The sequence below is a fragment of the Ochotona curzoniae genome, unplaced genomic scaffold, assembly GCF_017591425.1.
Source record: "Ochotona curzoniae isolate NIBS_2020 unplaced genomic scaffold, NIBS_Ocur_1.0 contig_908, whole genome shotgun sequence".
NCBI classification, from domain to species: domain Eukaryota; kingdom Metazoa; phylum Chordata; class Mammalia; order Lagomorpha; family Ochotonidae; genus Ochotona; species Ochotona curzoniae.
Window position 1 is genome coordinate 4600226 of NW_024466607.1, and position 27554 is coordinate 4627779.

At 51.2% G+C, this 27554-nt stretch overlaps 3 protein-coding genes across 3 annotated transcripts in view; 2 read left to right on the top strand and 1 right to left on the bottom strand.

Annotated features, from left to right (window-relative positions):
- The window catches only part of FANCD2 (FA complementation group D2), a 60287-nt gene extending 47776 nt beyond the window's left edge, over positions 1 to 12511 (top strand). Inside the window, exons 34-44 of the mRNA XM_040995181.1 lie at positions 729 to 859; positions 1718 to 1811; positions 2222 to 2344; positions 3060 to 3153; positions 4154 to 4225; positions 4795 to 4833; positions 6524 to 6598; positions 7488 to 7562; positions 8246 to 8392; positions 10866 to 10961; positions 11924 to 12511. Of these exons, the coding sequence (XP_040851115.1) occupies positions 729 to 859; positions 1718 to 1811; positions 2222 to 2344; positions 3060 to 3153; positions 4154 to 4225; positions 4795 to 4833; positions 6524 to 6598; positions 7488 to 7562; positions 8246 to 8392; positions 10866 to 10961; positions 11924 to 12007 (1030 nt within the window). The 3' untranslated portion in view covers positions 12008 to 12511. The remainder of the gene's footprint in view (positions 1 to 728; positions 860 to 1717; positions 1812 to 2221; positions 2345 to 3059; positions 3154 to 4153; positions 4226 to 4794; positions 4834 to 6523; positions 6599 to 7487; positions 7563 to 8245; positions 8393 to 10865; positions 10962 to 11923) is intronic.
- Positions 12512 to 13812: 1301 nt separating this feature from the next.
- FANCD2OS (FANCD2 opposite strand) lies at positions 13813 to 16640 on the bottom strand. Its single transcript, XM_040994888.1, has 2 exons — positions 16591 to 16640; positions 13813 to 14599 (listed from the first exon to the last, which is right to left on the bottom strand). The coding sequence occupies exon 2, from the start codon at positions 14589 to 14591 to the stop codon at positions 14055 to 14057; it is 537 nt and encodes a 178-aa protein (XP_040850822.1). The 5' UTR covers positions 14592 to 14599; positions 16591 to 16640; the 3' UTR covers positions 13813 to 14054.
- Positions 16641 to 18564: 1924 nt separating this feature from the next.
- BRK1 (BRICK1 subunit of SCAR/WAVE actin nucleating complex) lies at positions 18565 to 26229 on the top strand. Its single transcript, XM_040995182.1, has 3 exons — positions 18565 to 18723; positions 25405 to 25487; positions 25616 to 26229. Exons 1-3 carry the CDS (start codon positions 18606 to 18608, stop codon positions 25640 to 25642), a joined length of 228 nt encoding a protein of 75 aa, XP_040851116.1. The 5' UTR covers positions 18565 to 18605; the 3' UTR covers positions 25643 to 26229.
- The last annotated feature ends 1325 nt before the right edge of the window (positions 26230 to 27554 follow it).

A 27554-nucleotide genomic window follows, 5' to 3' on the forward strand; every position in this document is an offset into this window, starting at 1 on the left:
GTGAAAGGAAGGCTCCAGAGTCTTAAAGACCTGGATCCCAGCCTCTTGCCTGGCTTGTTTTTTCCATCACTGGCTTCAGAGCCTAGGCTCAAGGATGGAGAACATGGGATGCATGGGCCACAGAAGGCTCGTGAAATGAAGTTAAGGCGCCTGCGAATGGGATGAGGCATTCAGCAGGCTCGTTTAATCTACCCGTGGATGCTGTTACGATTTCAAAATGACGCTCCGTAGAAGGATGCTTCTCTACGTCTGGTAGAGTGTCACTGGGTCAGTGTGCGCCATCCGGCCTTTAGAGCCATTGCCTCCTTTCTTTGGATATAACACTTTGAATTTATAGGACCTCCTCACCAGTCATGACTTGACTTTAGATTAATGGTGGTTTAATTACTCCACATATGATAAGTTTTTAAAAAGCTGTGCGTTCTCTGCCTGTCTACCCCAATTTCGTACATTCTTTGTGGTGTGGGGCCAAGGCTGTGAAGATTCGGTTGTTGTGTAAGGTTGTACTTGGATGTTTGGCTCACATGACCTTTTTAAAAGGCCAGTATTGTGCTCATCTTCTGGCTAGGTTTCTCGGAGCGAACATCGTTTTCTCAGGATGCTTTCAGGCTGCTGCTGCAGTTCCTCCAAGTGCGGAAGATTCTGAAAGGGGAACTGGACAACTCATTGAAGTTTTAGTATCTGTGATGAATGTGGTGCTCATTTGTGTATTCCTTGTCTCGTTGCAGCCAGAGCTTCAGTTACTTCCAGAATTTTCACCAGAGCATTCCAAGTTTCCAGTGTGCCCTTTACCTCATCAGACTTCTGATAGTCTTTATGGAAAGATCAAGAAATCCTTCTCGGAACAATGAAAAAATAGGTGATGGCCTAGGCCCCCCTTTTCGATGCCTTGCTTGTTTTTATTTATTTATTTATTGGAAAGTCAGATATACAGAGAGAAGGAGAGACAGAGGGGAAGATCTTGTCCGATGATTTACTCCCCAAGTGAGCGCAATGGTCAATGCTATGCCGATCTGAAGCCAGGATCCAGGGACTTCTTCCGGGTCTCCCACACGGGTGTAGGATCCCAAGGCTTTGGGCCGTCCTCGACTGCTTTCCCAGGCCACAAGCAGGGAGCTGGATGGGAAGTGTTGCTGCCGGGATTAGAACCGGCGTCCATCTAGGATCTTCAAGGTGAGGACTTTAGCTGTTAGGCCACGCCGCCGGGACCCATAGCTCTTTTTTTTAAAGCTTTTTTTTTTTAATTGGAAATGCAAATATATAGAGAAAAAGAGATACGGAAAGAACTGGCTTCATGCACTGGTTCACTTCCCAAGTGGCCACAACGGCTAGAGCTAAGTCAATCCGAAGCCAGGAGCCAGCAGCCTCTTCCAATTCTCCCATGCAGGTGGGGTCCTTCTGCTGCTGCTTTCTCAGGCCACAGGCAGGGAGCTGGATGGGAAGTGGAGCCACCAGAACACAAACTGGCACCCATATGGGACCCTGGTGGTTCCAAGATGAGGCTTTAGCCACTAGGCTATCACACTGTGGCCTTTTTTTTTTTTTTTTCTAAAACATTTAACTTTTTTTTGAGGCCCACCAATTTCTGAACAGTTATTGTCAGACCAGGCACTTCTTAGTCACCTTAGGGTAACTGTGTTCACTGATAATCATGCTGGGTGACAAGAACGAGGTCAATTTCCTGGGTTTGAGATACCTTTGTTTTCTTTTCTCACAGCTTCCTTGGCCAAGCAGTTCCTCTGCCGGGCCTGGCCTCTGGGGGAGAACGAGAAGAGCAGCGTCTTCAATGAGCAGCTTCACTCTTTGCTCAGGTGAGCCACTGCCGGGCTGCCTGGGAGCCGGGCGCCTTGCTGCTCCAGGGACTGAGCGATGACCTGGTTAGGAGACTGAGGCGGTGAAGTGAGCTTCTGATCAACACAGTTTGGAACGTGTGAGCCTTTGGTCCTCTGCTTCTGTGTATACTCTTGGCTAATTCTTTATTAAACCAAATCGTGGAGGAGTTTGCTACTGTACCTATATTGATAATCAGTGAAATATGTTTATTTCTCACTCTACCCAAACATACCAATCACTCCCGAGCCCTTAACTGGGTTGATGGAGATTCCTTTTCCTACTGATGAGTCTCTGGAATCTTTACTATTAAAACACATCAGCCATTAGCTGAGGACAAGCCTGGTGACGGCTCGGAGTGGCATGCTTACCCTCTGTTCTCCGACCGCAGCATCTACCTGGAACGCGTCGTGTGCTCTCTCAAGGCCATAGAGGAGCTCGCTGGTGTGGGCGTCCCGGAGCTCGTCGGCTCCCCAAAGGATGGGTCGTCCTCTACATTCCCTACACTGAGCAGGTACAGCAGTACTTTCCCTAAGATACAGTCGTGCTCTGCAGGTATGCGCAGTGCATGCTGCTCCAGATATTTCCTCATCCACCTCTGATGCAGCTGTAGGTACAGCCGTATGCAGCGAGACATGCTGTTCTGCCTTCCTTCTGTAGTCCCAGCCAGTGTGGGAGAGGACGACGTAGAGGGATGAATGTTCAGGAGTTGAAAGTGTCAGTGAATGTTTAGTCACTTCCACCCTTTAAACTTGAGACAACTTTTCCAAAATTCTGACCATGTTTAGAAGGATGAAATCGTATGTCTCATTTCACGGGCTCCTGTGTTGCAGTAGTAATAGTTACCTTATCCTTGCAGCCCTTGCAGTTTTTAAAACACTTGGGCCTTCTTTGTCTGGTCTGACCTGCCTGGTAACTGTGTAAGGGTGTGTGAGATTATCCTTGCTTCCTGTAGACTGGAGAGTTAGAGGGAACTTCACAGTTTATACATGGGATAAAGTAGTGTCGACCCAGGACTCACACTTCAGTCTCCTGACTGCTGCTCCGCTCCCACCTGCTGCCTTGGTGCTGTTGCTGTCCAGAGTGTCCACTGAGTCCTTTCTGCCTCTCGTCCTCTCCCAGTGGACCCTGGGGAAAGGGGTGTCGGCGAAGAGGGGAGGGCATTCTCTGTGGTTCCCTGGCTTCTTCCAAAGTTCTTTTTGAGCCGTGTGCCTGCTCTTCACTGCCAGGCATACCTTCGTCGTTTTCTTCCGTGTGATGATGGCTGAACTGGAGAGGACAGTGAGAGGGATCCCGCCTGGCACAGCAGCAGACTCCGACCACGTATGTCTGATGCTGGGGTGCTCACAGGGGATGAATTCTTCTGTTTCTTGGGGATTTGGTTTCTCTTAAGCTGCTTCTTTTTCTTTTCTTTCTTTCTTTCTTTCTTTTTTTTTTCTTTTCTTTTTCTTTTTCTTTTTAGAAGTTGTTTGTTTGACACTGAGAGAGACAGAGTTTGTCCACCCATTGGTTTATCCCCTAATAACCACAACAGCTAGGCCATGCTGAAACTAGGAGCCTCGTTGTTGATCCCAGTCTCCCAGTGCGTAACAGGAACTAAAATCTTAAGCCATTACTCTCTGCTTCCCAAGGTGCAGGTCAGCAGGAAGTTGGGGTTGGAGTTCAGGCACGGCCACATGGGTGGGGTGCAGGCATCCGAGAGAAAGCCTCACTGTGCCAAGTGCCTGCCCTCCCTTCTGAGCTACTTCTTTTGAGTTACTGAGAGCCAGGATATTTCAGAGTTCCTGGTTTAATTTCATTTCCCTCTAGTTGGGAGTAAGAATTGGACTAATTTTCCCTGGCTGTTTTCCAGTTTGCCTCTTGCCATCTGGTATGAGCTAAAGCAGTCTGTTTGAGATCAGAAACCCCAGAGATGTGAGGGGAGTGGGTGTGCTGCAGTGGCTGTTTTTCTTGCTTGGAAATCAGTTATGAAGAGCCATCTTTTAGTGAAGTCTTTAGGGCCCTGTGTTGTGGTGCAGTGGATTAAGGCATCTCCATTGATTACATCTCTTATGGGTACTGGTATTTGCCTCAAATGTCCAGTTCAGATCCAGCTGCCAGCTAAAGTGCCTGGGAAAGAGGCACAAGATGGGTCCCCCAGTGTCTCCAGCAGCTGCTCTTGTGCTGTCTCCCCTGGGCACACCTCAGGACCCTGTAGGAATGCTGCCTGCTCTACCAGCTCTGTATGGGTAGTTGACACTCCACTGCTGTGGAGTGATGGGAATACAGTAAGAGAAGTACCTGTCTGTGGCTCAGAGATGCCTGTGTGTCTGACTGCCCCCAGATTCATGAAGAGAAGCTTGTCTACTGGAACATGGCTGTTAGAGACTTCAGCATCCTCATCAACCTGGTGAAGGTGAGTGAGGCCCCTGGTCCCGTCTCAGGAACAAGGATGCTCCTTGCCCCGGTCCTCTCACACACTGCAACTTAACCCAGTGCACCAAAAAGGGTCATCATGGATGGCCCTTTCTCCTTTTCTTCCTCTTCCCTCCTCCCACCGGTGCCACCATACTCACCAGTCAATGATTCCTGCCGTGTGTCATTGAGCCACACGTGTCTTGCCTGCATTGTCCGTCACAGGCATTATGGGCTCTGTGATCTTGTCCAGCCTATTCCCCAAACCCAGGATGTCAGTGGTTCATCTGTCTCTTGGAGCTGCGTCAGGGAGTGGCCTCGAGGGATGCCACCTTCTCAGCATTCCCCATGCAACTGCTGTTCTTCTCTGGTCCTTCCTTCCTGTTCCAGAACTTTAGGTGTTGGCATTTACTTTATTCTGTTTTGTGGCTAATGGGACTGCTATGTGCCTACTTTATTGTGGAGTTCTCTACAGCTTCCTGAGCTGTGCTTCATACAGTGGGATAGAGGCTGGGGTGCTCGTGTCCTTGTTTGTTCCCAGCTCTGCATCCTTGTTTTTCACCTCTCCAGGTGTTTGATAGCCATCCTGTCCTGCATGCCTGTTTGAAGGTAAGAGATTGACTGGTCAGTATTCTTTGTGTGGGTTGCTCTGCAGACAGCTTTGGCTATGATGGATTGTTTCATGTCTTTCTCGTGTGCCAGAGTCCGTAGCATAAAGTTTGACCAGTGGTAGTTTAGGGGAGGCTGTGAAGATGCAGCCTGTACTCATTGGATGATTGAAAAGGCAGTTTTTCTGTATGTCTGAAACCTCTGGTTAGGATCTTGGAAGTGGGAGGATGATTTATGGTCAGTATACCCTGTCCTGCTCTCCCTTCTCAAGCAGCAAGGAATAAGAAAGAGTGTGCATGATTCTTAAAAACGTTTGAGCTTCTTTTGTTGTTGTTTGTTGATTTGGAAAGGCAGAGAGAAAGGTAAGTAGTTGCCGTTTCTAAATGCTGAAATAGGAAACTGAGACCCATGAATTCCAGACCTCTCACATTAGTGGTAGGATCTCAGTGCCCTGAGCCACCGTCACTGGTTCCCAGGGTCTGCAAGTAGCCAGAAGTTGGAATTGGGAGCAGAACTGGAAATTAAACACAGAAACTGCTCTGTGGAATGTAGTTACCCTAACCAGAATCTTCATGGGTGGGCTTGATCCGTGCCTGATTCCTCTTCATGTTCTTGTGCTGCTAGGCATTGTGGCACAGGGGGCTAAGCGGACACTTGCAAAGCGAACATCTCATATCTGTGTGCAGATTCGGGTCTCAGCTGCTCCACTTAAAATTGAGCTTCCTGCTAATGTGCCTAGGAAGCAGAAAAGCACGGCCCACGCCTGCTTCCAACAGGCCCAGACCTGGATGCTGCAGTCATTTGAGGAATGAGCCTGTAGGTGGAAGATCATTGTGTCTCTCTGTCTCTCCCTTTAGTTTAAATAAAACAAATCCCTTCATAAATAAATGGGACTAGCATTTTGGTGCACTGGGTTAAGTTGCAGTGTGTGACTGCCATTGTCCCATAATGGAGTTGTGGTTCAAGTCCCAGCTGTTCTGCTTCCAGTCCAGCTCTCTGCTAATGCACCTTGGAAAGGAACAGATGGTGGTGCAGGTACTGGGCCTTGCCACCCGTACGGCAGAGTCAGATGGAGTTTCAGCCTGACTCAGCCCTGGCCATTGTGGTCTTTTTGGGATTAAACCTGCAAATGGATGATGTCTTTCTCTGTCGTTCAATTAAATAAGTCTTTAAGGGGCACAAAAAGACCTTGGGTACAACAGTCATGAGTGTGGATGCTGATTCGCAGGTAGTTGCCAGACTCTTCCATGGGATTCCCAGGTGAGTCCTTGATTAGATACCCAACCCAGTGGGATGTGCTGGGGATGGGACTTCTTCCCAGTAGGTTGTGCCCGTGATCCACGGGCCTCTCCCTCTTTCCCACTGGAGCATTTGGAGTGATTAACTGGGCAATTGGAAATTGACCATGTGATTCCTCAAGTGTCTTTTGGGAGTGACTTGTCCTCAGGTTGCTTGAGATAAAGCCCTGCTATTCTGTACACTTGCTCTCAAGTAATGCTTAGGACAGTTACAGCTGCCTAGTTCTCGCGTATAGTTAGAGGGACTATTTAGTTTTGTATGAAATTACATTCCTCACTGTTCCGTGACTTTATTATATAACAATAGGAAGCTAAAGCCCTCGGGCTGGGCGCTGCCCTCTGTATCGGGTGGGAGCGCTGTGGGAGGTCACGTGTGTGTCTCTCCTTCTCAGTACGGTCGTCTTTTTGTGGAAGCGTTTCTGAAGCAGTGCATGCCGCTCCTCGACTTCAGCTTTAAGAAGCACCGGGTAAGAGCTCTGGAGGGCTGTGTGGGAGAGACGTCGTGGCCTTTCCCGGGTCAGGGCTGCAGAGGGATAGTTCCCTTGCCTGTGATCTGGTCATCAGTCCTGCTGGGGCACCCCTGCTCTGTGCCAACCACAGCTGGAGATGCTCAGCTTGGACAGGGTCTCCCCAAGTCACCTGGCTCCTGAAATCCCTCCGGTTCTAACTCACCGCTCCCTTCTCCAGTGGGAGGGTGGTCTTCTGGATGCACTACCCTCCTTGAACCTCATGTGTTAGGACGTTAGCTTAATCCTTTATCCTTCCCTAGGTCTGCTCTCAGGGTAAGTTCCTATTGAAGAGATTCGTTCATGTCCTGAAACTCTGCTGTTACATGAGCAGGCTGCATAGCATTTAGCCACGTGGCACCCAAGGCTCGAGTAGGGAAGGAGAGGTAGAGGCAGAGATGGCTTCTTATGTGTTTAACAAGTTGGACATTGCACAGCACTGCCTCATTGCTCTGAAGGAAGAAGTAGTGTTTAATCCAAACATTGCAGAAAGGTAACCTTCTTAGAACTGAAACCTTACACCTGGTCTTACAACTCCGATTTACACAAAGGTCCAGAGTGGGAGAGTTGAGGGCAGAAGTCGGCTGTCACTACTTCAATGAAACCATCATCCACAGATGAGCCAGCATGTACCAGCTTGGAAACCCTTGGCTGCAAGGTCTTGCACTTAGAATGAAATTTGAGGCTCAAAATGTGAAACAAATAGAAAGGATGTTTTGTTGTACACATTTGTGAAAAAATTATAATGTACTCAAATAATTTACAAGTGTTAGATGTTAATTGAAAATAACATTTAAAAATACATGAAATTAGAGCTTCATTCAGCATTTGTGTTTGTCACTGGTCTTAGGAGGATGTGCTGAGCTTACTGGAAGCCTTCCAGTTGGATACTCGGATGCTTCATCATGTGTGCGGGCATTCCAAGGTAGGAGTCGGCAGCTCACACCTCCAGCCTGCCTGCAGGTGCTCTTGGGGGTACCCTGGGGCCCTTTTTTGAGCCCCTGTCCGGGCAGTGTCTGTGAAAGGCAGGTGATTCAGACCAGTCACATCTGTGAGTGCGGAGAAAGTGGTTGCTGTTACCTAGAGGGGAAATTCTGCATCTGCAGCTTGCCCCTTTTCCTATGAGAGGTGCTTCTGGAGGCGTTGCTGACAGTGGCCGGGGCCGGGGCGGGGAGTCGCGCAAGCAGGGTCTCTGCTGGAGATAGCCCTCCTTAGAGCTTTTCAGCCGTGCTAGTTGTCAAGGGTCACACCTCTGTTTTGAGAACATCGTGGCGTTAGCAGCTTCCCCTGGCGAAGCTCCCCTGCTTCCTGTCTGCAGAAGCACAGCAGAGCTGCCTCGTGTGTCACAGCACCATGTGAAGGGTACTTAGGGAGACTCAGGAGTGGTTGGAAAGTTTTAAAGCGGATATAGAGGCTTTGCTGGCATGTCTTCTAAGCTTTGAAATTGCCAGCTACTGTTCTTGGCTGTTTGCTGGAATAAGTCTGTTCAAATGCTCAGGGCTTCTGCTCTGACTCAGTGTCTGAGGTGTCGAGAAATCGAACGATTTTGTATAGGAAAGTGAAAGCATGGTGTGAATGCAGATGAGATGGGTGTGTGTTTCCTTTCAGATTCACCAGGACACCAGACTCACCAAACATGTGCCTTTGCTCAAAAAGAGCCTGGAGCTGCTGGTCTGCAGGGTCAAAGCCATGCTGGTCCTTAACAACTGTAGAGAGGCTTTCTGGCTAGGTAACCTGAAGAACCGGGACTTGCAGGTGAGCCTGGGTGCCGCTCTTAGTCATTTCCCACTCCTGTGTTTCTCTCGCAGGATAAGAAATTAGGAAAGGGATGCCAGCATTGTGACGTAATAGGTTAAGCCTTGGCTTGTGATTCTAGCTGCTCTGCTTCCTGTGTAGCTGCCTGTCTGTGCCTGGGAAATCAGTGGAGGATGGCCTGAGTGTGGACCCTTAGTACCCATGTGGGAGACTGGATGGAGTGGCACCAGCTCTGCTGGCTGTAGCTGATTGGGAATGATCCAGTGCAGGAAAGATTCATATTCTTATTCTGATTCTCTCTCTGTCTCTCCCCTCCTCTCCCCTTCCCTCCTCCCCTCCCCTCCCCTCCCCTCCCCTCCCCCTTCCCTGCTCCCCACCCCTTACATGCACACGTGCGTACACACATACACATTCCTCCCTCTTTATTATTCTAGTTTTTAAATAAACCTGGAAAGAGAAAGTTTGTATGGGAAGTCATCTGAAATCCTTGTCAGTCTAATCAGCCTCTCCGCGCAGAGGAAGACTTGCTGGGGCCTCAGTGTTGTGGCATAGTGGGTAAAGCTGCTGCCCGCAATGCTAGACTCCCATTGGGTGCTGGTTTGAGGCTTGGCTGCTGTAATAACTCTCTGGGAAACTAACTGGCATAAGGCCCAAGTGCTTGGGCCCCTGCATCCACCTGGAGACCCAGGGGAATTCTAGTCTGCTTGATGCAGCCTCACCCAGTCCTGGTTGGTGTAGTCATTTGGGGAGTGAGCCAGTAGAATAAAAGTCTGCCCTAACTGCCCTCAAATAAATGTGAAGAGAATGAAATCTCAAAAACCAAAAGCAAACCAACCAGAACCTGTTGGGTTTCCCCTCTGCAAGCCCATGTGTATCCCTGAGGTTACCTTGTCTAATTCTGATGAAGGAGCGTTTCTAAGGTCTTTCCATTGAGTGACTCGAGTCCCGAGTTCTGTTAAACACTGCTGTGGGGTTCCAGCACGTGAGTCTTTGAACCCTCCTGTCTTTTCTCTGTCCCGCTCTCCTGTCTCTTTATTGCTCTTCCTTCCAGACAGAGGCAGACAGCACGCACTCGCATCTGCCCATGCACTCCCTTCAGTGCGTGTAATAAGAGGTACACACGTGAGCTGAGAGGTAGATACTTCATCCAACTATCCCCCAGCATCCAACTATCCCCCAGCATCTGGGTTGGGCGTGGAGCTGGGTGTCGAATGCAGGCACTTTGGAACCACAAAGCAAACACCCACAGTCATAGCATCTTTCCGATAGGATCCAAGCCCTTCTCATCGTGCACGTAATTCCTGCCTAGGGAAAGAATAAAGCGGCAGGGAGTTAGTTTTCTTTCTTTATATCAGCCATATGAGGTGGATCTATGAAAAACTCAAGGTCAGAAATTTAAATAACTATAAGATTATTCAGCAATAAATGAATGGAGCCAGGGTTTGAATCTAAATGGTGGTGATGCACTTATTCTCTTTAAATATTTATTTACTTATTTAAAAAGCAACAGAAGAAGAGCAGGGAGATAGAGATCTTCTATGTATTGGTTCACTCCCCAAATGGATGCCGTGGCTGGTCTAGACTGAAGCCTGGAGCCTTGGACTCCATCCAGGTCTCCCGCCAGAGGGATGTGGGCCCAGATACTTGAGCCATCATCCACTGCTTTCCTAGGCCACAAACTGAGCTGGATGGGAAGTGCAGTAGCTGGGATACGAACCAGTACCCATATGGGTTACCGGTGCTTGCAGGAGGAGTATTAGCCAGTTGAACCATCACACTGGCTCCCCAGAGTTGATATCCCTAAATCGCTGCAATGCAGTGTGCTTCATCCTCTGCTTGTCCCTGAATGGGTGATGGATTGGGGTTTATAGACACTGAGCTGTTGGGGGAATTTCAGGATTAACTGAGTCACCAGTACAGTCTGATCTTTTAAAGTCTAGTGTGATATTAAAGTGCAATGACTGACTGTTGTAGAACTCCTTGAACTGTCAGAAACCTTAGACTAAACATCCTTTTAATATTATTGTTGTTATTATTATTAAAGATTTGTTTATTTATTTGAGAGGCAGAGTTAGAAGGTGAGAGAGACAGATGGTTTCCATGTGTTGGTTTATTCCCCACATGGCCACAACCCAGGCCATAACCAGGAGCCTGGAACTTTCCCTGGGCCTCCCCCATGGGTGGCAGGAACCCATCTTCAGCTGTTTTCCCAAGCACATTAGCAGAAGAGAGCAGCAGGTACAGGAACTGGTGCTCATACGGGATGCCAGCATCTCGGGACAGCTTAACGTGCTGCACCATAATACCAGCCCGTTGGACTTCCTCGTTTTGAAGGGTTGGATCACAGTTGGGGTTCATGTTTGACTTGCTTTTGAATGGCTAGAATATCTCCTTGCATGCTCAGCCTTTCCTCCTCAAGATTCTAGATGTGTCTGTTGCAGTGCACTACTTGTCTTGGTTCATCTTCCTTTAGGGTGAAGAGATTCTCTCCCAGAATTCCCAGGAGAGCATGGGAGAGGAAAGTGAGGCTGATGAGTCATCCCAGGTCTCCAGGAGCAAAGCCGCAGAGGTATGTCCATCAGAGGAGCCAGAATCCAGTGTTAGAGGCGTGCTTTGTCCACTCTGCCTGGGTCATGGGAGGTGCAGAACTTCTGGGCCAGAGGACCACCGCACAGGCTTGGACTGCCTCTCATTTCTTCTGTGGAAGATTTTCTCCCATTGCAGCCAGCTCTTCTCACAGTTTCTTATCTGACACTTTTAGAAGGGGACAGGGAAGAGGTGCTCTTTGATGCAAAGGTGAGATAAATGCTTTAAACACATTTGAACGTAGAAATCAAAAATCATTTGGTGAAAGTCATGGTACCGAGTCAGAAACTACCACCAAGAAGGAATAAAAAAGTTTGTATTGTTTTGTTTTGTTCTGTGATAAAATGTTTTTTGAAATTTAAAGTAAAATAGACTTCAGTTGCGGTGGACCCAGGGGATTTTGGTTGTAGCGCTCTCTGACGCTTTCTCTGGGCAGTTTGGAGTTGATGCAGACAGATGGTTTAGTATGAAGGGTCTTTTCATGTACATGGGCCTTGCTTTTATTTGCTTAATACACCCCACATCTACCTTGTTTTCACAAAGAATTCAAGCTGGCTGCTTTTTCCTAAGCAAACTTCCTGTAGTAAAGTGTCAAGCCAGACAATATCTTGTGCTGTTTCCTGTTGAGATATGCTGGGACTTAGAACACCTGTTTCGTTCTGCACAAAGTGCCTATTTTGTACCTGTCACATATGTGCAGTGAAGCTGGGGGACCATAGCTTATTGATTGAGCAGCACGTAGGCTGGCTCACATTGCAGATGGCATGATTCAGTGTCTGTGGTCTTGGCTCAGTCGTCATGATGTGGAGAGCACTTGCAGGAGCTGCTGATTGACGAGTGGTGTCAGCTGGTCATAGCACAGCTGTGCATCCTGTGGGCGCGCTCAGTCAGTTCACAGGGTCCCTGGGATGATGACCTCATACCTGTTTGCCCTTTGCGCTTTAGGATGGTAACGAAGACGAAGGAGATGCAGTGAGTGATGAAGAAAAGGAGCAGGAGAGCAACGAGAGTGATGACAGCTCTGATTAGAGGTTCCAGAGACCCTGGCCCTCTTGGCAGTAGCATTCTGGGTCTGCCGTCAGCTGCCAGCTTTTGCAGCAGGAAGCCCCCTGCTTGTCCTTGAAGAGTGGGCTTCATGTGATGAACGGTGGGCATCACGGCTTGTCTAATATTCGCTCCCGCCCAGGGTGCCTGGGTTGTGGTGTTGACTTTTACATCAGGGAAGTGCCACCCTGCAGAAAACACTTGGAGTCATGATGTTGGGTCTTCAAAACAAGTTTTGAATTTTTTTTTTAATAATTTCTAAATCTTGCTTATGTGAAAGGCAGAGACAAAGAGATCTTCCATCTGTTTGTTCTCTATGCTAATGGCCAGGCTCACACCAGGCTGAAGCCAGCAGCCTGGGACTCCACGTGGGTCTCTCACATGGGTGGCAGGGGCCCAGGCGCAACGGAGCAGCTGAAATGTCTTGGTTCATTCTAGCATTTACCTTTGTTCTAATTTTGCAAATAAACTGTTGTAAGTTGTACCTCAGTTACTTCATTCCTTCATTGTATCCTTTCTTATTAGATGAACTGAAGTAGACCTTAGAGAAGTCCTGGGACCGTTGGCAACATAGATACAGATCAGGTCTCCTGTTACACAGATCATATTCATTTGAGACAAGAAGACCTTTGGTCTTTTTGGATGGATGACTAACTTCCTGCCAGTGCCCACCAAAGGTCAAAACGCATAGTTTGGCTATACTTTGGATTTTAAAAAGATTTTGTGTCAGTGTAAGATAAAAGGGAGAAAGCATCTACATCACTGGCTTTGCATTTGTAGTGTGAATTTACCCCTACTTTTTGAGTTATGCCTGTGATGTAGTTACAAGAAAGCTATCAGATAATTTTTTTTAAAAGATTTTTATTGGAAAGGCAGATACACAGAGAGGAGGACAGACAGAGAGGAAGATCTTCCATCTGATGATTCACTCCCCGAGTGGCTGCAACGGCTGAAGCTGAACCAATCCGAAGCCAGGACCTCCTCCATGTCTCCTAAGCGGGTGCAGGGTACCAAGGCTTTAGGCCGTCCTCAACCGCTTTCCCAGGCCACAAGCAGGGAGCTGGATGGGAAGCAGAGATGCTGGGATTAGAACCAGCACCCATATGGGATCCCAGTGCATGCAAAGTGAGGACTTTAACAACTCTGCTATCATGCTGGGCCCAGAGATAATTTCTGGAAAGCAACATCAGGAGTGCTTACCAGCTGGAGATGTGTGCCCGAGAGCCCCGGCAGTGCCTGTGTTTATTTCTGACCTTCTGTGTGCTTTGCAACACTGGCGGGGTGGCTGGTTTTGTTGTCACTATTACATGATTTTTTAAAACGATTTTTTAATCCTTAGGGCCTAAGGTGGTGGCCTAGCAGCTAAACTCCTCACCTTGATTGCGCCAGGATCCCATATGGGCGCCGGTTCTAATCCCGGCAGCCCTATTTCCCATCCAGCTCCCTGCTTGTGGCCTGGGAAAGCAGTCAAGGATGGCCCAAAGCCTTGGTACCCTGCACCCAAAATGGAGACCTGGAGGAAGTTTCTGGCTTCAGATCCTGGCTTCAGATTGCCTGTTGCGGTCTCTTGATGAGTGAATCATCAGACAGAAGATCTTCCTCTCTGTAAATCTGACTTTGCAATAAAAATAAGTAAATCTTTAAAAAACAAAAAAAACCTAACCCTTAGCCCACCTATTTGACCCCTTCATCTTCTGGCGACCAGACATCCATCCACCACTTCCTGACCACCTTGTCCCCCAGCACGTCATCTCACGGTCACAGTGACTTCACACAGGGCTCACTGTGGGTATGGTTTATTGGTTCTTTATTCCATGTACAAAGTCAGTGCTTGTTTGACTCCTAAATGGCTGTTCTCCCAAGGAGGTGTCATCGCTCATTGTATCACTGGAGACAAAAGCAATCAGTGGGCTCCTCGGCTATCATTCATTGCCCGACAGAAAAGCAGGCCGGCTGGGCCAAGGCAGCTGGGTGCGCGTGGACAGTTTTCCGTAGGCCTCAAGTGCACACCAGAGGGCGCTGCAGAGGTTCTTCATTTGGAGTGCTGCAAGGCAAAGGTGCACTTCTTGTATGTCGCGTACAGCAAGAGGATGGAGCGTAGCATCTGTTTGCACATCGTCACCGTCATCTGAATCTGAGGCTCCTTAAGCCCAGTGGGCCACTGGTGCTCCCTGCTGATGATTTTGCAGAAGGCCGACTTGTCGGAAACTCTGAAGGTTCCAGTCCACTTTGGAGGTTGGGCCGTGATGACCCTGCCAAAGACAGAGTCCACTCCCCTGAGGCGGACAGGCTGGGGCTTCCTGACCAGGCCTTTCTTACTGTTCAGCGTTCGGAGCTCTGACGTATGCTGCGGTAACTTGGGACTCACCCCAGTTTCCAGGAACGGGCTGTCTAGGACCAGAGTGACCTCTTGAAAACACAGCTGCACTTCAAGGTCAGAAGGGGTGTGCGGGAAACAGGGGGAGGCCCTGAAGGGGTGCTTGGAGGAAGGTGTAGGTGTCGTATGCCGCAGCCATTGGAAGCTCTCGTCCAGTGGGGTCCATGGTGACCAGAGCTGGTATCCTGCCATTGACAGTCCTGCAGGAGAGGAATGAGAACACAGGGTGTCCTGGAGCGGCTGCCGAGGAGGAGTGCTTCAGCTGCTCCCAGCCACACAGACCCATCCTACCTCCGCATTACAGACTTGAACTGTAGTTCCCAGGAGTAGAACCCGGGATCAGGGTGTTCGTGTGTGCTAAGGGGGAGTAGTTGGGGAGCCTGACAGATATCAAGTGTGGTGACTGCTGTACCCACCAAAGCTTCAACTTGCCCAGAAGCCTCTGCAGGTCGGTCCTAGTTGACTTGACAGGGGAAATGGGTTTGGCCTAAAATGAACTAGGCGGGCCCGGCACAATAATGTAGTGGTTAAAGTCCTCGCCTTGCACGTGTTGGGATCCCATATGGGTGCCAGTTCTAATCCCAGCGGCCCTGCTTTCCATCCAGCTCCCTGCTTGTGGCCTGGGAAAGTAGTCGAGGACGGCCCAAAGCCTTGGTACCCTGCACCCAAAATGGAGACCTGGAGGAAGCTCCTGGCTCCTGGCTTCAGATTGGCTCAGATCCAGCTGTTGCAGCCACTTGGGGAGTGAACCATGAGAAGATCTTCCTCTCTGTATATCTGCCTTCCCAATAAAAATAAATAAATCTTTTAAATAAAATAAAATGAACTAAGCACTTGCACCATGGGGACTTCTTCTGACTCCAGACTTGCTAACAGCATAGTCTGCCCCTCCAGGATGGTGGTGGCTGCCTGAACCTCCCGTGAGGCCTCCTCGTATGAGATGAGCTGCTCAGCAAAGCCTTGTCTCAGAGGTTCTCCCAGCATTCGCCTACCAAAGTAGAAACAGACTACTTGGGAAACTTGTGGAAATGCCAACTGTTCTTCCCCTTTGGCCTACAGCATCAGAACTGTGTGGGCCCAGCCGCCTTTCTCATACCTGACCCATCTCACTTCCAGCCCAGGGAGCCGCTCAAAAAGCCTGGCTGCTTCTGTGCCCTCTGAGTGAATTACTCCAGGCAGAGTCCCCCAGGGAGAAGGCAACTTGGAGGGGTGGACATCCCAGAAGTGCCGGCGAGGGTTGTCTGTTTTTCTAAGGGATAGCTGCTGGTTATGACCTTGATTGGTTGTCTTTGAAGATGAAGGACAAGGCTGGGGAATACTGCTAGCTCAACATTTAGCCAACTCTAATTTAGACTTCTCTCAAATTACCAGAACAAAAGGGGTTTTGCTGAGTTCAGGCAAAGCTAATATGTGCCAAGTACCTGCTACCTGCCAGGTGTTAAGTGGCACCGCTGTTCTCTCTCTCATCTTGGCCACACTCCATCCAAGCATCGCCCCGGAAATGCTGTAAAAGGTTGAACTCTACCACAGTTTGTAAAGTTTGTTTAAAAGGAACTGGTTGCGAGATCTCACACCTATGGTCTGATGGCCATCACACAGGATATGTGCCAGGGTTCTGATCCACCAGCCCAGCTACCCAGTGTCCAAATCCTGGCTGTTTCCCAGGAGAGACTGGCAGCCTGGGAGGGGCTGTGCAAGCCTGGACCCATCCTGGCCTCAGGGACCCCCAGACCTGGGCGGGACTGGGAAAGAGGAGTGATTCAGCTACACCCAGACAGTTATTAACAAAAGGCTCGGTCTTTGGAGAGGTGAAAGGCTTCCTCTGCCTAGCTGAGCCCATGTAGGAGGGGCGCAAGGCAAGTGGGCTTCCCACCGAGGTCTGTCGACCCCTTCAGCAGAGGTTTAAATACAGATTGTTCACCCCATCTCCACCACGCTGCCCTCTGCTCCCAGGTCCCCAGTGGAAAACACCTGCTTCTCTGAACAAACCGGCGTCCCTTCCATCCTGTCTCTTGATTCCCACCCCTCACCCCAACCGGAGAAAGGGCGCGACAGTGGCGGAGTGCAGCTGAGACCCCGCGGGGGGAAGGGAGCTTGTCCGTACCGGGGCCGGGGCCCGGCAGCTCCGGCGGAGGCGCAGGAGGCGGCGGGAGCCGGGCCCAGTCCCACCATCGGGCCGGCGGCGGCTCACCTGCTGAACTCCGTGGGCCGCACGCTCCAGAGTGGGGGCCCGCGACTCCAGGACGCATCTTTCCTCCGCGGGGCGCCTGGCAACCGCCTTTATGACCCAGGGCCACGGGGGAGCGCGAGACCTGGAAGAGGGGCGGGTCAGGCTCGAGGCACCACGCTGGGAGCTCCCCTCTCCGCCCTTCCTTGGGACATCGCAGCGGGTTCGAATCCCATCCTCACGCTTCCTGTCCCCACGCCACCGTCCCGGTGTGCCTGTGCTTAGGTGGTGGAGGACAGGTTCCCAGCCGCAAGGCAGTGGTCAGAGCTGTGCAGCTGGGTTTGCGGCCCCAGCCCTGAAAGCAGGCTCGGTGCAGAGTTAGCAGAGAACGGTCCATATCCGCCCTCGACTCCCCGACCAGCCCTCTGCTTTGTGTGTGACTACAGCATGAATTCCGACACCTGCTGTGGGCGGCTCCTTCATCCCCAGTTCCCTGTGTGCAGCCTGCGGCTGCAGCAGACAGCTGGCAGGCTGCCTCCCTGTCTGCGTGGAACTGTGCATGCTGAGTGCAGAAGGCACAGCTGGCAGGACAGGTGCTCCTAAGGGAGACAGACTGAGGAGGATAGCCTGGGGGGTCAGACCACCCGACCACCAAAGAGAGTCTGTCTCTCACACATTAAAAAAAAAAAATCAGAAATCGGCGTGAGAGGTGGCTGCTTGGCAATCCCCTCCCCGTGTTCCACACCAAAGTCTCCTGATTGCCTGCTCAGGTCCGCCGGGGCTCAGGTGAGCAGACTTGCTCCGAGGTGAAAGGCCCGGTGGATCTCCCAGCTCAGGGCTTGGTATGGGCACTAGGGGAGTGGACCAGTAAGTGTATATGGGGGGTCTGTGTTCCCAACTGTCAGGGAGAACCGCTCTCCCACAGTGACTGCGAGAGGTTCTAAGGCGAGAGCTGTGATGCCCCTTACCCCACACAGGCTCTGGGAGGCTCAGCTGAGAATAAAACCATCTGTATAGGAGTGGGCTGACTGCTTTCTTCCTAGCTACTGCTGGAAACTGACTCCTTCAAGTCAAAGGTACTTACTGCATACCAGATTGAAAAGCCTCACTGAAATGAAAATTGTCTGTTCCACTGCCTTAGCAATTCCCGTTTTGGCATTTGGGGTTCAGTTCTCCTATTGCCACCCACCAGTCACGATTTTAGCAGAGTTGCAATGATTAAAGAAAAATTTTGTATTTTCTTCCTCAGGTTTCATTCCTGTCTCGATGTTGCCAGGTGCCGGTAATTGGCACTTAAAAGCTTGTGGTTTAAAAAATATGTATATGAAACAATATAAATATCTAAAAATATTTAATATATTACCCCTAAATGACTGTCATTCAAGTGATGATTGTAATGAGAGTAATATATAAATATATATACTTCTTTAAAAATATTGCCTTAACTGTTTTAACCCTCAACTGGGGAGGTTCGGTGGTTGTAGCATGAACAGATAATGTTGCAGACAGCATCTTTCTTCAAGTGACTTATCTCCTTACTGAAAGATCAAAAGGTTTGAATTTGTTAACAGATCTAATCAATTTACAGATTTCCTTCTGAAAGGAAATTTGTCAGTCTACCAATTTCACCTCAGCCCCTCCATCACTAAAAAAGAAAGCTGTTTGCTACACGCGCGGTGGTGGTACTGGAAAGTGCTTTAAAGACGACTGGCCGTCTTGAGCGCACGGTGCCCACCTCACAGCCGACCGGACAAAGCTGGCGGGAGGAGCGCGGGCGCCCCCTAACGACCGCAGCGGGCGTGGGCGGGCGGCGCGCAGGCGCACCACATATCTCCCCCGCAATCGCGGCATCTGTTTTCCGGGGCGTGGGAGCCGGGCGCCGACGCGGGCGGGGACGTGACGCTGCGCAGGCGCATCACGCTGCCCGAGCTTCCTGGCGTGCCCCGGGGCGGGTTGGGGCTGGAGGCGCAGGCGCACTGCCTCCCGGGTGGGGGGGCCTCGCGGCGCCTGCGCAGACAGTCTTCCTCAAGGCGGCCGCCATGGCGGGACAGGAGGATCCGGTGCAACGGGAGATTCACCAGGACTGGGCGAACCGGGAGTACATTGAGGTTATCACCAGCAGCATCAAGAAAATCGCGGACTTTCTCAACTCGTTCGGTCAGTGGGGGAGGAGGGAGGCCTCCGTGGACTGCCCCGAGCCCTCGGCCCTCGCCGGTTTGCGCTTCCTCCTTCAGGCCCCGCTTTCCCCCGTCCTCCCGGGACCCCGCGGCTGCGCTGGGCAGCCTCCCCGGAGCTCTCCGGCCGCAGGGTGAGCTCACGGGCCTCGCGCGGTGTCCGCCTGCCGTGGGCTCCGTCCCGTGGCCGGGGCGGTGGAAGCTGGCCGGCTCCCTGGGTCCTCGGGGCATCGCGCGAGACCCTTTGGCTTGACCCCCGGGATGTGCAGGTGGCACGAAGGTTCCTTTAGCTAATTCAGCGACTTTAAGTAGGGGAATCCGACTTGTGCGTGTTATGTATGCATACATAAAGCAATGCAGAGTCAGGTCTTTTTTCCTTTTTATTTTTTTAATATAAGTAACCATTTATTTATGTATTTATTTGGGAGTACCAGTTATTAGAGAGGCAGGTCTTCAGCCCGCTGGTTGACTTCCCTGGTGCCTGCCTCGGCTGGGGCTGGGCCAGGCAGAAGCCAGGAGCCTGCTGCTTCCTTGGGGTCTCCCACAGGGCTGCGGGGACCCCAGCCCTTGGTCGGCCTTCCCCAGGTTTCCCAGGTGCATCAGCAGGGAGCCGAGTGGAGGTGGTGCAGCCGGCCTCGAACTGTCGCCCTTATGGTGTGCTGCACCAACAGGAGACTCGGCTCTCAGCAAGGCTGGCCCCAAAGGACACAGGAGGAGCCATTTCCTCACTCAGCAGCCCTGAGGTTGTGAACAGAAGCGAGCAGCCAGAGCCCCCTCATCCTCTAATTCGCTGCCTTGATGAGATGGTTGCAACAGGGCAGAGCAGGCGGAAAGCAAGTGCTGGGCACTCAGTGTGTGACCCCCACGAAGCTGCTGCAGTCTGAGTGGGGAACTGGAGTCGGAGGCAGAGGTGGGACTCAGGCCCAGCCCCTACTACGGGGTGCAGCGTCTAGACCACCACCTGTCCCCAGGAAGTTCTCATCTTGAAGGGGAGGGAGTGACAGCATGGGGACAGTGTGAACGAACTGGGTTTCTGTGCTCTGCCATCCTGTGAGGTGTGGCGGTGTGTTCAGGCCAGGGACTGAGCACATGAGGGGGAAAGAGTGTGTGTGTCCCCACACTGCTTATGCGTGTGTCATGTCACAGTGACAGTGGGCAGGGTTGGTGACAAGTCACAGAGTTCATGTGTCCTGGGACTGAGGAATCCAAGCAAAGGAGTGTGGTGTATTGGGGAAAAAAGTAAGTGGGTAAATCTGATCTGCGTGACTCGGAAACATTCTAGAAATACCGACTTACTGCTCAGATTCTCCGGGTTTCCTCAAAAGCTTTAAAAGTTCAGGGCAAATTGTTTCACTATTCTCACAATGAATTCACCTCGGAGGAAGAACCCGGTAAAAGCAACCAGACTAAAAGTAACCAAGACTATTCCATGCCGAGGAACCAGGTGGACTGATGGAGGCTTTGGAGGAGCAGGGAGAAATTGCCGGAAGTTTTTGGCAGCAGAATGAGAAGACTTGATTGATAGAGTTGATAGGTCTGTGGCATAGGTGCATCCAGACTCCAAAGCATTGGAAACTGAGTCAGCCTGGCCGCTCTTGCAGTGGGGACGCTATGTGGTGCCTCTGTCCTCGCTGTGGGTCTTGGTGGTGTAGTGAGATGCTGCTGGGAGACTGAGGCTCTGCGTCTGTCTGTGACCTGTTTGCGCTGGTTGGGTCTACCCTCTGAATCAGCGGAGGGCAAGCCACTCCTTTGTGTTTTGGGTGTCTGGTAGGAGCTGGACTAAGGATCTGGAGGAGCCTAAGATTTAGCTTCCCTTGGCTTACTGTCTTCCATTAAAGTGATTGTCTCAGCAGATGTTTGGTGGGGTTTCTGGAAATGGTAGAAAATTAATTTAGTACATCAAACATTTCCAAATAAGAAATAGCAGCATTATGATACAGAATTTTGGAAGTTAAGGCACGGGCGGGTGGCAGCACCGTGAGTTAAGCCGCTGCTTGGGATGCCTGTCTTCCATATCAGAATGCTGGCTTGAATCGTGGCTTCTTGGCTTCCGACCCAGCATCCTGCTAATTCATCCTGGGGGGCAGTTGATGTGACTTGAGGACTTGGGTCTCTGCCACCTGCTTTCCTGCCGGAGTTCCGGCTTGGGGAGGTCTGCAGTCATTTGGGAGTGCATCAGTGAAGGCAAGATTTTTTTCTGTCTTCCTCTCTCCATCACTGCCTTTCAAAATCTTTGTGGGAGAAAAATCAAAGCAAATTGGTGTGGCGATTTAGCATAGTGGTTAATGTGCCTGTTGGGACAAACTGCCATCCAGTATCAGAGGGCACGTTTCTGCTGAATGTCCCAGCAAGTGGACTTAATGTTTAGGAGTGCTCAAGGAAAGTTCCTGAAAATGGACAGTGTCACAATGGGGAGTTTTGCCGAAGACTAACACGGGCCGAGAAACCAGGCAGTGTTGAGACCAGCCTTGAGGCTGTGGCTTTCAAGTGTGAGCAATCCAGAATTTTCCATCTTGATGCCCAGCGTGCCCCTTCAGGGTAGCTTTGTCCTGAAGCCCCCTGACCACAGAGTTGGCAGAGGTTGAAGGGGAGCTGTTCCTGTGTGGCCCCATCTGTGCAGAGGAGCCAGGGTCTCCCACGTTGGAACACGCCTGAACATAATGCAGCGCCAGCATCTCCACACAGGCCTCTGTGCTGGGGGGGTTTCTAAAAATAGATCCTCATAGATCTCAGCTTTTTATTTTTGTACTTTCCCCCAGTTCTAAAGCTAATACGTGCAGGGAATTATGAGCAGGAGAAAAGAATAACGTGACTATTTCAGAGAATTCGTTTTTGGTACTTAATCAACAAGTAGAATGTGCTCATGGTACCATCTGTGTGTCAGATGCTGTGGGAATGAAATGAGACTAGACATAGTACCCACTCCTCAGAGAAAGGTGGGCTTTTGTTGGAGAAATAAGTTTCACCTCCTTATTAATTCCAGAAAAGGCAGCACTGGTGAAGAGGAGATGCCTGCTCCGTGCTGTGTGTCGGCAGGCGAGGTGCATAGCAGATGGAACGGACTGCCCTGGTGGGCCCATGGAGCTCCCAGCTGCTGCCTGCTCTCCCGGGCTGTTGTGTTTGAACCAGTGCGTAGTTAATGGATCTGAAATGGGGCCAAAGCTTCTAGAACTGAACGTTCCCTGCTTCTCAGCAGGGCTTATCCATGTGGGCCAGTAGCGGGAAACTCCTACCCACCCACTGGTTCTCCCCAAACACCACAATCTGGAGCTAGTAGTTGGGAATTCACTCCAGGTCATCCATATGGGTGGCAGGGTCCAGGGGCCTGAGCCATCCCGTGCCGCCTCCCAGGAGCTGTCCGGAGCAAGGCTGGGCGTCACGTAGTCAGGGTGTGGGACACAGTTCTCTTAACCACTAAGCTGAAGGCATGCAGCCAGGGATCATTCCTGGAATCTGATTGAGAACCAGATTGACAGAGCCAAGCAGGCCTCCAGGAAGGCCCCCCTCCTGCTGCTTCCCCCATCATTTTGGTGTGTCCTTTTGTCGTGGGAGATGACAGGTTGTATGCGCTTATGTTCCTGCCATTCCCGGAACGCCCACATCGTGTGCTCCTGAGCTTCCAGCAGCCAGCTAAGAAGACATCTGGGGTAGTCGTGACAGAAAGAGGTCGCATGTCAGGGAAAGCAGGATGCTAGATCTGTCAGAGAATGTGGTCCCGGAAGGTAAGGAGAAAAACCAAGGCAGAGCTTCTGGAACAGGACGTTAGAGTCAAGTGGTGGTGGCTTTGGGACAGGGGAGAAGCAGGATGGGAGGGACATGTAACCAATGAGGATGGTGGTACAACGCTGTGTGCATGTGTAGAAGCCATTGAATTCTGTCACTGTTTATGTGGGTGACCACAAAGGTAGGTAACTTGTATGTCAGTAAAGAGACTTTTAAAAGGATAACGGGGTGCAGGATTGGCCTGGCAGTGAAGGCCGCGGGTTGGGGTGGCATGTCTGAACGGGAAGCGCAGCCCTGCATCCGCAGGCAGGGCCTCCGTGTCTGGGTTCCCACACCAGACCTTGGTGAGAAGATGAGGAGCTTGGGCCAGGTTCCTGCCCATGGTAGTACTTTAGGGGGAGCTCTTTCTCCCTGCCTTTCAAATAAAGAACAATGTTTCATTTTTAAAGTAAAATCTCTTGCCTAGTGATGGAGCAAGTATACAATACAAATTACAAGTCTGTGGCTTTGTGGCATGAATGTTTTTCCCTGTGCCAGCCTCCAAGATAAATAAATCTTAGAGAGATCTTCCATCCCCAAATGTCCACAACAGCCAGGGCCAGTCTGAGCTTAGCCCAAAACTCCATCTGGGTCTTGTGGGTTTCAGGTTCCCAGTGCAGCAGCAGGCTGGATGAGGACTCAGGGCTCTGAGAACGTGGTGATCTGCCCAGGTGCTGGACTAACCCACTGAGCCACGGGCCTCCTGGCTGTACCATGTTTTATCAACTTATTCCCGTAGTGATGGGCATTTGTTCTTTCAGCACTCTAAGTAACTGGCAAGTATTCTTATATCTAGGGAGAGGGATGGCGTTTGGCTAAGTTAAGCTGTCCCTTGAGATGGCCACATCCTCTGCTTTCAGTTCAGCTTGCTGTGACTGCTTATCCCAAAAACGACAGGTGATGGATCCCTGCCACCCATATGGGACCACCTGGGTATGGTTCTATGCTCTGGCCTCAGGCCTGGCCCTGCCCTGGCTGTTGCTAGCCCTTGGAAAGTGTTCCAAATAAAATCAAAGTAAATTAAGATAAATACTTATCTAAAGGGGAAACTGATAATCAGTGCAGATTTGCACATTGGAAATTCATGCATAAATGTCAGGTATAAATCCAGAAGAGGGAGAATCCCAGCCGTCTGGGCAGGCCTCAGAGTGCGGTGAACCGAGTGAGCCCAGACCAGAAGGTTGGACAGGACGAGGCACAAGTGAGGGGAGCTGCATGCCGATTGGTCACGCCGGGTGCGGAGGCACTTGCAGAACAGCCAGGGGCGGGGTGAGAAGCAAAGTTGTTAACTAAGTGTTGAATCAGTGTGTGGGAGACTGTCTCAGAGAGTGGGTTTTCAGAATTTAAAAATAAAGCTGGTTGGGAGATAGCTGAGTTGGTGATGGAGGAGTGGTGGGCGGTGATAACCAGGCTTAGGTGCCCTGTCCTCTGGTGCTTGGGAGTGCTGGGGACAGAGTCAGGTAGTTTCTGTTGGAGAAGTTTGCGAAGGGAAGATGTTGACTGAGGCAGTGAAACAACGTTGGAATTGAGGACCTAGTATTGAAGGCTTTGTTAGCTAATCCTCGCCTTGCAAGTGATTGTTGCCTGGAAAAGTAGTAGACGATGGCCCAAAGCCTTGGGACCCTGCACCTGCATGGGAGTCCTGGAAGAAGCTCCTGGCTCCAGATCGGCTCAGCTCTGGGTGTTGGCGGCCATTTGGGGAGTGAACCAGCAGATCTGTCTCTCCTTTCTGTAAATCTGCCTTTCCAAAAAAAAAAAAAAGTGTTTTTAAATCAGAAAGAGCAGAGGAAGAAACCCCGGGCTGTTCTTCAGCCCCGAGGGTGCTTCCCTGGGTGCCAGGTGTGTTCCCAGTCTGTGCAGCGGGTGGTAGGGCATGCTGAGCTCCTGCTCCACAGTGGTCAGCTCCCAGACTGCCCCACCCCACCCAGCCCCGCTGGGTTGGCAGCCTCCCCTCCCCACCCACGCCAGTCATTTCCTTCCTCCCGCCTGTCTTCTCCTGAAATCTTTAGGCTGCCTGTGAGAGCTCCTTTTTTTCTTTGCTTTTTCTTTCTTTCTTTCTTTTTTTTTTAAGATTTCTTTTTATTTGAAAGGCAGATTTACAGAGAGAAGAGAGAAAGAGATACAAAGAGGAAGATCTTCTATCCATTGCTTCACTCCTGAAGTGGCCAGAAGCCAGGAGCTTCTTCTGAGTCTCCCACGCAGATACAGGATCCCAAGGCTTTGGGCCATCCTCAACTGTTTTCCCAGGTCACAAGCAGGGTGGGAGGTGGCGCTGCTGGAATTAGAACCTTTGCCCATATGGGATCCTGGTGCATGCAAGGCGAGGACCTTAGCTGCTAGGCCACCGCTGCGGGCCCGAGAGCTGCTTTCCTGTGGCTGCATCCACGTGGATTCATTTGGTTACTGTGAGTCAGGAATCCAACCCTGACAGTCACTGGGCCTGGGCTGCCTGCCCTTCTCACTCCTGTCTGCTCTACCTGTCACTTGCTTTCCCTGCTCCCTGATGTCATTGTGAGGTTGGCAGGCAGCTGAGGACTGCTGCAGCTTGGGGGTGCCTGGGGCTTTCAGCCACAGCCCCTCCTCTACTGTGAAAGCCAGCAGTGACGCGTTGTCATTTTCACGCTTTCAATCTCCAACTGTCTCACCTTTGACCCACTTCCTCTGCTTTTCTGGTCAGCATTTGTGACCTGATCAGACGGGACCCCTCTGAATAAGCCAGGGTCTCGGGTCCTGGTCTTAGTGCTGTCTGCGCTCATGCAGCCACGCATGCTGCTTCCTCGCAGGTGCAGGCGAGCGGGGCTGGAGATCTGGAGCCGGGAGTAGGGAACCTGCAGAGGCTCTCGTGTTCACAGGCACCGTGTGTGCATAACGTTAACCCTGTGCACGTGTCTCCCTCCCCCAGACATGTCTTGTCGTTCCCGACTTGCCACACTAAATGAGAAGCTGACGGCACTGGAACGGAGGATAGAATACATCGAAGCACGGGTGAGTGCGGGACAGGGCCGTGTGTGTGGGTGTCTTCCTGCCATGTCCCTCTGTCTAGGAGGAGTTGAAGTGGGACTTGTAAGCCCCTCAGTGGTTTTGAGTCTCTAAATGTCGGTTTTCCCTGACAGGTGACAAAAGGTGAGACGCTCACCTAGAAGCTTGCTGCGCTGCTGCTGGGAAGTTGCTTCGCAGAGCGCAGGCCACGTGGGAAAGGCCCCAGCAGCCTCAGCGCCTTCATCTCCTTAAAGAGCAACTGGGCTTTCTCTTGTTTTTCTGTTTTCAAAAGTGTGCCCGCGGGCCTTGCCATGTGCATCTGGGCGTGTGGAGTGGCATGTGGGGAGAAGTCCGGGGCACGCTGGTGACAGCAGCAGCATCTACCTTCCCTGTCACGCTTTGCGGGGCTACCTGTCGGTGTCTGGGAAGCTGCCAGAGCCCAAAGCCTGGGGCCCTGCGTCCAGGCCCTGCCGGCTTCTCCCCTTCTTCTCTCAGACTCTGTTACAGCCCTCAGGGCCTGTGCACTGCTCCTGTCAGCAGTCTCCTCATGCCCGGATGGACGGTGCGGGCAGTCCTGGCTGAGACTGCCCCCGCCTTGGCAGTGCTGTCGCCAGCCACCAGTTCCTTCTTCTTGGGGGAGGTCAAGACCAGGCCTCCACTGGGCTCGAAAGGACATTCTCAGAGTTCTCTTTCTGTCACGTGGGGCTCCTTTTCCTCTCATGTTTCCTTAATAAACTCCTCAAGTTGATCTGCTTGCTGTGAGTGTGGCGGGGAGAGGAGCTGGAGGCAGGCTGACGTGATCGGAGGAGTGATCATCCACATCAAACCTGCCAAGGCGCTGCTTCACTCCTGGCTGAGCCGAGTCATCCTGGGACCAGGCGGCGCTCAGCTGGCGGGACAGGACTTGCTCTGTGGTCCCACCTGCTGCTTGGCACCTGGAGACTCCATCTACACACCACGGAACCACGGTGCAAGACGGAAATGCTCCGGGTCTCCTTCCTGTGGAAACCAGACACTGCAGCCTGCAGGAGTAAAGCTTTTCCCCCTGGTTTTCAGACGTGACATCTGTGCTGGGCTTTCTAAGGGCTCATCCCCATGTGGAAGCTCCATTTTGCTCACATAGGATTCATTCTGCCTTGGGCATGCTGGTTTCCTCTGTTCAAATCTTACTAGCCACAAACTTTCCCCGACAAGTTCTCCTGGGTGTGGTGTTGAGTAGTACCTTTTGTTCTCAGTTCCTCCTGTGCAGGCCTGGAACAAGATGTCATCTGGCCAGAGTCGGTCTCTGAGTCGGGTGTTTGTTGCCTGTCTTGCCCCGAGGGTCACAGAGGCTTGTGACCTAGCAAGTCCTGGCTGGACTGGTGGAGCTCTGGCTGCTATGCCCGCTCACCTTACACCTTTTGAGCCCATCGTCAGTAGTGCAGGTGGGCCTACTAACCCCAGATTCAGCTGCTCTGGACTCCACGGGCTGGCCGTACAGGGGAAATTCTGAAAAGTCTGACTTCAAGTGCATCAAAACGGTGTAGGTAATTAACTGTGTGGGAAATGTCTGTAGGATAAATTTCCTGTTTGGAACTGATTTCCACCCCAAAGCAGTTCATGCAGTGTAGGCAGATAGTATATAACCCCCAGTGCAAGGCACATTGGTGGATAAGGGATATTTCCCAGTACATTCATTTAAAGAATAGGACTTTTTTTTTAAGATTTATTTTTATTAGAAAATCAGATATACAAAGAGGAGGAGACAGGAAGATCTTCCATCTGTTGATTTACCGTAAGCAGCTGCAATAGCTGGAGCTGTTCTGATCTGAAGCCAAGAGCCCAGGGCCTCTTTTGGTTCTCCCAAGCAGGTGCAGGGTCCAAAGGCTTTGGGCCGTCCTCGACTGCTTTCCCAGGCCACAAGCAGGGAGCTGGATGGGAAGTGGAGCTGCCAGGATTAGAACCAGCGACCACATGGGATCCCAGCATGTGCAAGGCGAAGACTTGAGCCGCTGGGCCCAGTGCATTTTGCCTTGGACGAGAAGGAGGCAGTGTGACAGTCCCCAGGTTTTCTGAACTGAATGCCCCTCACCA